Genomic DNA, 13,111 nt, shown 5'->3' on the forward strand with positions numbered 1-13,111 from the left:
TACATTGCGAATAAATATCCTTGTCTTACACATTTAGAACCAGTCGGGGATTTGCTAAAGGCTTCTCTATTTTAATATTGCCTATTCAACAACGGTGGAGGATTTTGACTTCTTTTGTTGAAAGTCTGTAATTCCGATTCCCGAGTCAGGAGAATTAAGAATGTCGACGATTTTGAAAATCCTACTTCAATGAAAACATACCAAACTCCGAAGCCTTGTTTAGAGTTCTTTAAATAAAATATGTTTGAGATCTTGTACATTAATGTAAAGAATTACATACTGTTCAAATCCCACCCCAATGTTAGTCACCGAAGAAGAGTCACATTGACTCTTGTGCCAGTGGAAACACTTCCAACAATAACATAAATATTCACAAAATTTTCTATCTTTACACTGTTTAAACTCATAAACGTGCTTTCGGAATGGTTACATAAAAGAGCTACCTCAGTCTTTTCTTTCAATACTAGCGTTTCATAGATCTGTGCGCAATTTTCATCACTAATTTCGATCTACCAGAAATATACACATCACACGAGATAAAATGTGATTTGGTTATTTATTGATAACCGTTGGTAGCTCTCTTCCAAGCACAAATAATCCACAAAAAGCAGATTTTAATTTGTCATTTTTATTAAACATATATAAGCAATTATTTGATAAAAATTAACCACTAACGAAGCACGAGAAATTAAACGAGTTTTCAGTTGAAATTAGCATAAACAGATAATAATACACATCAGAATCGTCAACCTTGTAAAACATTTTATCCATTGAACATCGATATATCAAAACTGTTGTCAAGATGGGACATTTACTGAATTGCAAATTACAAATGAACTTTCACTCCAAGTATGTATGGTACCCAATAGATACAAATACATGACGAAACTATTGTCAAAATGGGACGTTTACTGAATTGCAATCAGCTAATTCTAGAGACTAGGTTTATTCGAAACGAGTTACAAATAGAATTTTACTCGAAATATGTACCAAATATTATTCAAATAACAAGATTAGACTCGTCATACTTGGTATGTAAACACTGCTAAAAGATATGGATATTGTACTGAATTTTAATTTGAAATTAATGTAATTTTGAATATATATTTTCAGTTAATTATTTTTAAAAATCTGTTTTCGATAAAAACGTGTAATTCATTGTATTCTGAATTATTTTTAAGTATAATGAGAAAACCTAAAAAGGATAAGAGTTATTTTGAAGTCAAAATTTTATTTGCGTTCATCTGGCTTTACAAGCTTAAACAATAAGTACGGTTCGATTAAAATTATGTGATCAATAACTAATAGCTAAAATTAAATTTTTTCGGTCCAATGAATAACATGTTTATGCATATCCTTGGTTTTTCTTGATAGCTTGGCACATACAGCATGAAAATATGAGTCCCAGAATCTAAAAAGAAAAATAATGATAATTCATAATCATATAATAAAGCATTTTTACATACCATAGAAGTTATTGTTGATATAATATATTGGGCTCACATGGGTAGGCCGAGATCTTTTGGACACAAAATGGGCCTATGGATAGTTTCGCCAAATTATTGTTGTTGAAGTAATTGTTCTTGTTGTTAGGAAAAATGGCTGAATCTAATGGATCAATCAATTACACACTTCTGGTATATATAACTGGAAGACGTCGCTAGAAGGTAATTAGGCTACGTTGTATTTTTTTTTCTGATTTCCTCATTTTACAGTCAGGCCTGACATTTCACCAAAAATGTGTTGTTTTATTTTAACATTTGAAAATTTTTTTTTTTCAATTTTGTCTGTTCATCTTGTTGCGAAAATAGGGGTATTAAAGGGGCTGATGAAGAGCCTTTTATAAAATTTCTGCAGAGTTTTATTCACCAAAAATGTGTTATTTTATTCAAATCAAAGAAGATTTTTAATGTGCATTGCCTGACCACCGCATTGCTTTCAATGCCCTTTGTTGAAAAACAGAGGCATAAAATATGTCCAAACCAAACTTACCTCGATTAGCCCAATGGCGAGCCCAATTCCAGCGATGATTTCCATGTTATCAATCACAAAGTCTGTGATTGCCTTCTGACAACTCTGTAGGTACAAAAAAAAATTTGAATATTTGAAAATTGAAAAAACGAATATCATTGTAAGTAGCAATGTCATCTTAATAAGAAAAACAAGAGACCAACGTTATGATATATGCACACGAAATTCAAAACGAATTAGTATTAATTTTTTTACAGTACTGATTGTCTGACCACTGAATCGTTGAAATACGATTGGATTTGCTCAAAAATGACCTTAACTGGGTAGTTTGGGCAGATTATAACTTAGACATGTACAATTTTGTGGTCTTCGGTAAAATGTCGTATGAGTGCTATAGGAATATTAGCGCAGCATGGATTTTTTGCGCTGCGTCCCGGTCGTCAGATGATATTGGGGTATCAAAACTTTGTATTTATGGCGTAAAGGTTTTTGGGCACTCCAGAAGTATTGTACCAATATGGAGGTAACTAATTTTGTTCGCCTATTTTACATCAAATTGTGTAAAGGGACTGAAACCAATGGGCAGGGGGTATATTCACTTGGCTAACACAGACAGTCACCGAACTCGTAATGGAATTAAACTAAGGAAAATCGGAATAAGATTATGGCCTAACCCTATCCTGGTACAAATACTTCGGGAGTACCGGTTTTTATAATATGCTACGTCAATGCGTGCGAGAATATGTCAATGCTTGCATCTACGGACATGTAAAAAATGATATATGCATCTTTTTCATACACCATTATATCAGTTTCTTTAACTGCAACAAGGAGCATCAATATTAGAAGAAGGACTCTGCCGTTCCACCCGTGGCAAATATGTACGACGAAAAGTTTGGAAAAATATCTAAAGTAACATACCTTGGTGAATATAAAGTCGTACGTTTTATTTTCAGTTGGAGTACATTCGGTCGGGTAAGCCTTACATATTGTGGCATCGGTATAAGCAGATGGATCACATTCACAGCCGTACGGATTATAAGGTGATATTTCGCCTTTCCAGTCTTGGCAGGTGTTGTTAGTCTTGCCGCAGCATTGAAACTGTAGAATTTTTTGATAAAAATAATATGAAATCATTGGAATTCATCTCAAAAACAGAATCAAATTTTAGTTACTCTTGCTTTTTCGTAATCTTAATTTTATAGAATTGTCTCAATTAAACCAATTTTAAAAAATACATACCGCCTGCTCTATATCTCTGTAAGCGTCTGCATTACTTTGTTTTGACAGATCAAACGCATCCAAGCTTGTGGCAACCGCGTCGTCGATCTAAAAATTAATAACAAATGCTTTAACTGCTTGTGTGGTCACAAAAGCAATGCACCGGCTAGATCTAATACACATTCTCCTAATAGCTGTATCTACATGTATAACGAGTTTGGATGCATGTATGACATTGGCTATATATGCATATTTGATTGTCTCTATATGTATATTAGTCGGCTGGATATGCATATTTGGCTGTATATTCATAGCACGTTATCAACCCTATATCGGGACTCCTTATCTCCACAAGATGATTCTCCTAACCTCCGATTAGATGTGACTTCCTCCCTCATCTATATCGGATTTTCTCTCTCAATTAAGAAAAACGAAAAATTCAAAATAAACACTACATATAGGCCTACATATACTTACGTCGTTAAAATTAGCCAAAGCCCAGATTCCAACAGCAACTTGTAAAATGACCAGGACTAGCACACAACCAAAATACTGGAAAAATAATAACACTAAGTTTACAATTTAGAAGCACAGAGCGCAATTATACTAGAATTTAATAAAATCTCCAGTGGTTCCCAATCTTTCATGACTCGTGCTGCTGTTTGCATAATAACTTTTCTCGAGTCAATATAAACTACAGTAAAACTGAAATCAGAAATAAACGTAGCCTACCAATCCCAGCAGACACGTATTTTCTTTCGATGCTCCACAGCAACCAAGAAAGCCCAGAAGAAATGCGGCAGAGCCAGCTGCTATTAAAACATACGCTCCTGCGGATAATGAAAAATCAAAGGTAAAACAATTCAGTTTGTCAAAGTCACAGTCAATAAAATCAAGGTCAGCTTATTTACACAGCACACCTAATAGTCATTAGCGTACTTACGTAATGAGCACACGTACGTACCTTGCACGTAATTTCAATTTTGTTTTTATTTAAAAAAAAATCCATTTATGATTTCATAATATATTTCACGGAGAACAAAAAAACAATTATTGTGTTATAATGTATGACAGTCCAATATGACGTCACAACAAATTCTTCACGACAGTAAAAATTACATAAACGACATTGTATTATGACGTCACGCAGTACAGAAGTACAGAACGCCAGGGACTTCACTATAAAATATATTAAATTTGGAGGATTTTCCACCCCTGCTGCCTCCCGTAAAATATCATTACATTTGATATAAAATGACAATATGAAACATACCGCTTTCATATATCGTTATCCCAACCACTTCAACGTGTTCATTGCCGGTTTCTACGAGCCATATTCCAACTCCGAGTACAGCAGCACCACCGAGCTGAAATTGGAGCAAAATAGAATTCACAAAAATGCAGAAATTAGGTATGGAAATAACTTGTACAAGCGATGATTTATTGATGTATTTCATTTAGCCGACGCCATTAATAATAGCTCGTTATGAAATCCATCTGGTTAATGTTTGATTCACTACTTCTCTTCTCGTCCTGTCATAAATTACAAATATATAAGTGGATGAGTATGCACTGCGTGCAGGGATAATGTAATTGCAGACATAAAAAAAGAAATCATAAATTTAATCCAGAATTCGACGATGTTATTGATTATTTAACATTTGTAACTCCCATAGTTTTACACTGATTGTTCAAATATGCATGCAACTGCTTTTCGTGTTATAGTTGAACTATGTACGTCTGTAGAAGTCTGACCTTAGTCAGACGAAACGCTACAGAAATGTACTTGTGTGAGTGTGCAGCGAGACTATTGAATCACTTAGGATAAAAAAGAAAGTTTGAAATAATGTGAGTCCATCACATTGTAAGCATTCGAACATGTGCCTGATATTTTCTTCAATTTAAAATGAAACATGGAAAAAAGCTTTCTCCCTTTAACGATGCTATTGTACAGTGGAATGTTGTATATATATATATATACAAAATTCGTAAAAAGATCTATCAAATCTTCGTCGTAGATAAATAACAAGAGGGAAAATAAATACAAGAACAAAAGTTATTGAAGTGTTCCCATATACTATAAAATAGTATCTCAAATATCGGTTACCATAGGACTCCGAGGAAAAATGAAAAATCGCCTTCTAGTTGTGGCAACTGACTATGATGAATCCCAATGGTCGTATCGTTGCCTCCCGGCCATAAACCGAAAGCAATTTTTATGGCGCTCCGAATGTATGTGCACCAAGATGACGCACAACATGAACCCTAACCTGGTACACTTAATATGATCAGGTTGTGCGCCATCATGGTACGCATACTTCGGGAGCACCTTTTTTATTTATAATTAATCTCTATATATATGTATGCATATTTAGTGTTTTCTTGATTTGGCAAATAAAACAAACTCTCTCGAGTTTTTTTCTCCTCTTTTGCGTACTGAACAATCAAAATTGATAAGTTTATTTCTGGTGCAGGAAAGCGATTTTCCGAACAACATCAGAAATTTAGAAAATAGCTCCACATATACATTTCGTGCCCAGTTAATAAAAGAGTGAAAAGTATTTTATCGTCCAAATAGGGTTAACTGGCAATATTAAAGTAATTTTATTTCTGTTGCTTTTTTTCGCATTGATGACTGAATGTAATTTAGTTAACGAAATAATTATCTCTCTCTCTTTCTTGAAAAATCCAATTTGAAGCCAGGAAAAATCAACATACCCACAACACAAAATTGAAAGCAAAAAGAAGATACTTCGCCATTGAGAACCAGCACATGATTATTGTTAAATGTTTCTATTTAGTAAAACTAAAATTTATATTTCTGCAGAAAATAAGAAAATTAATATTATAAAAAAATTCTAGCCATATGATTTATATATAGCCTATAATAAAAATCTTAATTTCAAAAAAATCCTAAAATTGAAGTAATTTCGAAATTTATGATTTTGGTTTAGTGCAAGAAATGCAAGTGAGACTGAAAGTTGTTGCGATAACAATATAATAACATCAGTATAACCAAAAACTTGGATTTCGCTGATCTGCTTCAAGTAGTCCCGCGTCTTTCGAAAGTTACTGTTGCGTAATTCACCACAATCACTCGAAAGAGTTACAGTAACTCTTAGCATTTGAGTGGTTGCCATAACTACGAACAGAGATGAGTCATTCTCCTTCACTTTGGAGTGAGCGCGCGTTAACTTGCTCTGAGAAAGTGCTCTTTAAAATGAAATAAAAAATAAAAAAGTCAAATGAAAATCATAATCAACGATCCTTTTCAACGAAGAAATCTAAGCTTAAAAAAGACATGAACTGAACTATTCACGTACAGAAAAACATTTGCGCGTTAAACAAAATTTCTCGGGTTTTACGTTACTTACTGACATAAGACTGAGTAAATCAACTAAGTTTTTAGAAATGAAACTTAAAGGGACCTTTTGTACTAACTCCCCGCCACAAATGCAAAAATGCGAGATTCGATGAAACACCTTAGTAATTATTCAGTCAGGGCTAGGGCGAGGAATGATTTGAAACTTTAAATTACCAGCGCAATCTGCATTGCTAACCCTAACTGAAAAGGTAATTACTGGTTATTTTGTATAAGCTGAAAGAAAAAGTTAAAAGTCATATATATATATATATACATGGTTGGGGTGCGTTCACTCTGCCTATTTGTTAATGGAAAAGCATGCATTGGATATCGTAGAAAAATCGAAACGGCTATATTGAGTGCTCAAAATATCAAACTTTTCCAAATTTTATTTTATAACTTATCGTCTAACTCTAAAGTCTAAACAAAATTATATTTTTCCAGACGATCAGTTTACAACACTATTGTTTTGTTGATGAAGTCTGAAGTTAAAAAATAAAAAACGGTGAAAATTCGATGCAAAGTATTTAACCACTCAAAACATTATAATAGGAAAATTTAAAGAAAACCGTATATTACTCAAAATATGGGTATAGCTACTTAAAGCATCTACTTTTTAAATATTATTTTCCGAACGACTGTGTCATATATCACAACAGTTTAGTAAAATGTCAGTTCACTTGTAGTGTAATCTTTCACCTTACTTTTAGATACATAAACCACTTTCGAACCTCCTGAAGTATGCGCACCAAGATGGCGCACAACCTGAACTCAGGTTGTGTACTAGGTTAGGGTTCAGGGTTATGCGACATCTTGGTGCGCATACTTCAGGAATACCCCACTTTTGCCTTATATTGAATTCCTAATAAACTGTGCGCTGCAACTAGGTTGCTTCTTCTGTTTGTAGGTGGTAATTAATATTGATGCCGCTTCCTCTATTAGCGCGAAAACTTGTAAATTTTTAATGAACTTTATTAATATTTTAGTTTTCCTCGACAAAACGGAATTCAATATTATGATTTTCTCGCTGCGACAAGAAGAGATTTTGTTTTCGGTTTCAGGGTATTTACGAATTAGTAGATATCTTTTTATATGAAAGGGTAGTAATCTTTAAAACAGAATTAGTCAACTTTAATACAGTAAATTGAAATTATTGTAAGATTAAAATTGTTGACTAAAAAATATAAAAATCTTATACTACAGAACTACATTAATGAAAAACAGGAAAAAATCTTTGAACCAAAGAAAAATTCAGATAAAATTTTTTATTTCTGACTTTACCAAATATTATCTATATGCACCGTTAACTGTAAGCTGGTAAGTTCTAATGCCTGAAAGCACATTTACACAGTGATAAGAGACAATCTGTTTCCTGGAAAACAAAATTAATTACCAACTGCCCAAAGTAAACGATATATCGGAGCTATGTTTATAACCTTTTACATCATGTATGTTATGAGGGTCTCGCAGTGGCGGGTCACATTCGACCGAGGCTATTTCGACCGTTTCAGTATCTCAGAGTGTAGATTGATATTTTTAAAAAATGAATCATTTATTTCGCACACAAGGCGGGAGTCACGAGATTTTTACGAAATACTATTAATTATTGTCTAAATGCAGGACAATATTAATCGCTAAGTAAATTTGTCTTCGTCTCAAAATTTCAACAATATGTGTACTTTGTCCCTACGTTGCTACAATATTGCAAAACGTTCTATTTCAAATCTTACAATTTCATATATATTATATCTTCTTTCGTTTTACAGCCAAAAACAGACTTCTACGAAAACTAAGAGAGTTTAACTAACACACAAAGGGCAATTCGCGCAAACGTTCTGTTCTCTTGATTATGTTTCAAATAACCTTAGTTCGGTATTTAGTCAACCTGTTCGTTTTGTCATTTTTTTTGTTCTACTAGAATGGCATTTATTTATACATTTGCTTTAAAATGCTCTACAAGAAGTAGCCATTTCTGATTTGGACGTAATGAAATTAGGTGGATGAACTCCAATTGAAAATATTTTGTTTCTTTTGAAATTATAGTGAAATCACTGCTCGACTGTATGGAGTTTTGTACTGAACGTTGAAAATTTCATAAAATTCCTTTTCCACTCCATGTGAGTGAGTAGAATTGAGATAAAAATGATTGATCTGAGCGGAGGACATAACTATTTGTTGGCGTTATAGGGTAAAGTTATGCGAGGTCCGGATTATTCAAAGCAGATGTGTGAAAAATTCATCGTGAAAAATATAAGAAGGCGCGCTACTTTTGAAGCCATGTCGCACACAAACACAATTTTAATGAAACATGATGATATTTTCCGTAAACTATCTGCAAATTGGAAACCTTCGATGTAATTTTCTCAAATATCAATGAGAATAAGAATTATTTATTGGAATAAAAGTTACATTGATAGAAGAAAACGCTAAATGTTTGTTTGGCCATGTCACTGACCTTTGCTTGCTTGGTACTAAAACTATATAATTTATGACACCAGCTCATGTGATGAAATATTTTAATTATTCAGTCTCTTCTATGTTCAATCTTTTCCTAGATGTTTGATCAACATAACGAGCTAATTAACTTCGATAGCAAGGTGTATCATCTACTAGATCTAGAGGAAACGCCTTTCCCGTTCATTAAAAAAATAATCAGAAGGAGAATAGATTGGAAGACGAATTTTACCGTTTGTTACGTTTATTTGTTTATAACGTTTACGTTTATAAGATACCAGCGTTGAATACAAGTCCCTGAAGCACGAGTCACGTGACATGGGCCATCCGATTCGAGTGTGAAACCAAAGACGAGTCAAACCAATCTCTAAGTTAAATTTTGCTGACGGATAAATGAAGAGCGGCCAAAGTTATTGTATTCAAGTGACTCAAATCACTCCGAATTGTAATAAATGTTGTCCTATCAACAGCTGATCGACATTGAATTAAGGGACCTTACTCTAATTATCGCGTATACTCTCGTAGTATGTGCAACAAGATGGTGGGCACCGGGTCGTAGTATGTGTACCAGGTTAGGGTTAGGCCATAATTTCAGGTACAAATACTACGGGAGTCACTTGACTAGTCCCCTAACTCGTAATAGAACTAAAATGAGGAAAATTGGGATGAAATTATGGCCTAATCCTAACCTGGTACACATACTATGCCACATACTAGTTCGCGGAATTGTATTTGCCAAGTTAGACCAAAACAGCTGGCGGGTCCGGACAAACGGAAAACGTGTGTTTTCATAAGTCTTGAGAGTAAAATAGTTCAAAGCTACGAAAAATTGCTATGTATATGATACAGAAAGATTCTTTTATTTTTTTACATTTTAAAAGGGAGGGGTTCCGACCCCCAAAACCACCCCCTGTGCTTACGTATGGGTTACCTACCCAAAGTCTTGTTATGAGAGTTCTAATATTTCTATCAAAAACTAACTGAGTACTAAACTGCTCTCGATACCAAGCATAGATTGGTAACTAAACGAACGTACGTGGTACTGCATATTTTTTTTCAATGCTTTTCTTCGAATTATTAACACCACTATGGAACCTGCCATCTATATAATTAGGACGTCGTCAATATTTATACAAACACACAAACAATTTTGCTTGTTTAATGATGATGACGAGTCACGAGTGAGTATGACGCGCTAGGTATTTCAATACTTTTATCACTATATGATATTTAATATACAAACGAATAAATCAGTTGAAATCCTGAACACATAATAAACTATTTAATTAAACTGTAGAAAAACGAAAGTGTGACTTATGCATAACACTAGTGAAGGATCCATTAAAGATTGAACAAATAAAGTAGTTTTATGCATAGGGAGAGAGGGAGGAATGAAGATTTCAAAATACGCAAAGGGAGGAATTTAACAAAAAAGTTTGGGAACCACCATGATAGTTTCCTACGGGCGCTCCAGAAGTGTGTGTACCAATATGAAGGTAACTAGTTTTGTTCGCCTACGTTACATCAAGTTGTGTGAAAGGACTGAAACTTATGGACAGGGGGTATGTTTACTTGGCTAACACAGACAGTCCACGAGCTCGTAATAGAACTAAAATAAGAAACATCGGAATAAAATAATGGCCAAATCTATGTAGCTGTAGGGCTTATTTTCAGAGCGAGTGTGTGGAATAATTCATATGCTCACTGGTTTCCGCGTATGTTTAGACAATTACTTTAAAATTGCAGTGCAGTTTATCTTGTTTTTATTCATAATTTTATCGCTACTCAGTGACCTATTTTTGTCTGGCGAAATTAATCTCATAGATATCTTTCATTTTTATTTGTTAAATTTTAACCCAACCAATTTGTGCGGGTAAAATAGGAGAAAGGGAATAATATGTCACGAGTGGCACAATTGCTACTTGATTTTAACATGAATAGCGTTCTATCAGAAATGATTTTTGTATCTTGTCAATGATTTAGACATCAACCGTCTGTAAGAGAAATATCCCCCTTCTTAGATGAAATTTACACAGCACTAAAATATCGAGTTTAGCAAATAATGTTAATATTTCGTGTCTCGTGCCAAGAGATGAAAGAAACATGGGTGTTGACTAGGTAAAATAAAGAGACACAACGTAATACATGCTGTAGTTATAAATCATAACGAAGCGCCCTGTAAAAAATGGTATTCAAATATAACCATATATTCTATTACGTCATAAGCACACTTTAGCAAACCGAATACAGTGCTATTTATATGTCCCATATGTAGTGAATATCTTTAAACAGTACGGCTAAAAATAAATTTTATTTAGATGAGAAGGCACTTGCATTTTCGTGAGACATTTATAACTCATAGTATAAAATCGTTCATAATTATGAAAGACGATACGCCAATGTACAAATTCGGGAATAAACATTGATCTACATTCTACATGAACCGACTGAAAAGTGAAACCCTCTCATAAGCATGATGTAAAAAATAACTATGAGTAAATAAGGACCAATGCTTACAACATTCGGTGACACCGAAATTGCTCTTTTTGACATTTTCAACAAGTTTTAACAAAAACTTTTATTGTGAAAATAACAAATTAATTTTTGAATGGTTATTGTCTATTTTATCATATAAATATAACATCACAAGTTTCAAACAAATATTAACACCTTTTCATTAAACATGGCGGCTCAGAGTAGTAAGTTGAATATTACTTTGGAAATTTTGAAAACTGAAAGTGGTTAACCGCAAATTTCCCGACCCCACTAAATTCAAAAAATATTCGATTGAAGCTTGAACTGATCACAAAATCAGGTAACATGTGCCATCTGGTCTAAAACAGGGTACTCTCGAAGTATGTGTACCATGTTAGGGTTACGCCATAATTTTATTCCGATTTTCCCTATTTTAGTTCTATTACGAGTTCGGGGACTGTTTCTGAATATAACCCCTGCCTATAGGTTTTTGTCCCTTTTACACAACTTGATGTAAAGTAGGCGAACAAAGTAAGTTACCTTCATATTGGTACACATACTACTGAAGCGCCCACAACAGTAATGGCTGAGATTGATGTTTAAATAAAAAATTACTGTCTAATGTTTGTAAATCCAAGCTGGTCTGGTTTAAACCCAATCTGTGACGAAAACCCTGTTTCTAGACTCATTACTCTGTGTGCATGGGATTTGTCTGCTTGGCGATAAATTGGGAAATGAAATTATTTCGTTTCGCGTGCACGAGTTTTTAAAATTATATATACTTACGTCTTAAATTTATCATATTACCTTTGCGTTATCCCACATAGTCGCAACATGATAATACACAAACGCACCACGCTAAAATTCAAATTTTGAGATGAAAACCAAAACTGATCGTATATTGTACTATGAATATATATTGTAACATTAGCCAACAATATTCAGAAATGAACAGGGATACGTAAAATAATTTATCGCAAAAATAGGTTTATAAACTGTTATTCTGAAAGCAAGCACACACTTGAAAATTCACAATAATTTCTGGAGATTTACAAAAGTGTATTATACGGGTTAAATTTCATATCCATACCATACTTCGAGACATTTTATCCCGTTGATAAACGAAAACGTGTAGGATAATCGTTTTCGATCTATGCGTGGTTGAAAACCGAAAGATACAAAGGTTCGAGAATAGGTTTCTGTATATAAGTACGGAATCGTCTTTTAATTTGTATTTGTGAGCTTGTTTGAGTTCAGTAATCCTATAAGTATGCACCAGGTTAGAGTTAGGCCATAATTTTATTCCGATTTTCATTATTTTAGTTCTATTACGAGTTTGGTGACTGTCTGTGTTAGCCAAGTGAATTTACCCCCTGCCCATAGGTTTCAGTTCCTTTACACAACTTGATGTAAAGTAGGCGAACAAAATTAGTTATCACCATATTAATACACACACTTCTTGAGCGCCTCAATGTGTATGTAGACTTGTAATTAGAAATAATGAATAAAATAAAAGCATTCGTTTGGGTCATTAGTGGATCTTATGACTGACTACATTTGTGCATTTTTTTAAAGATCATTTATTGTTTTTTTGGCGCACCAGAAGTGTGTGTACCAAAATGGAGG

The 13,111-nt window shown here is 33.7% G+C and overlaps 1 protein-coding gene across 1 annotated transcript; it reads right to left on the reverse strand.

Moving 5' to 3' along the window:
- Positions 1-572: 572 nt before the first annotated feature.
- On the reverse strand, positions 573-6,015 carry LOC120334124 (CD9 antigen-like). The gene is made up of 8 exons (XM_039401576.2): positions 5,911-6,015; positions 4,466-4,559; positions 3,925-4,022; positions 3,670-3,744; positions 3,214-3,300; positions 2,893-3,072; positions 1,993-2,076; positions 573-1,411 (listed from the first exon to the last, which is right to left on the reverse strand). Exons 1-8 carry the CDS (start codon positions 5,965-5,967, stop codon positions 1,346-1,348), a joined length of 741 nt encoding a protein of 246 aa, XP_039257510.2. The 5' UTR covers positions 5,968-6,015; the 3' UTR covers positions 573-1,345.
- Positions 6,016-13,111: the final 7,096 nt, after the last annotated feature.

This window comes from Styela clava, chromosome 15 (assembly GCF_964204865.1).
Source record: "Styela clava chromosome 15, kaStyClav1.hap1.2, whole genome shotgun sequence".
NCBI lineage: Eukaryota > Metazoa > Chordata > Ascidiacea > Stolidobranchia > Styelidae > Styela > Styela clava.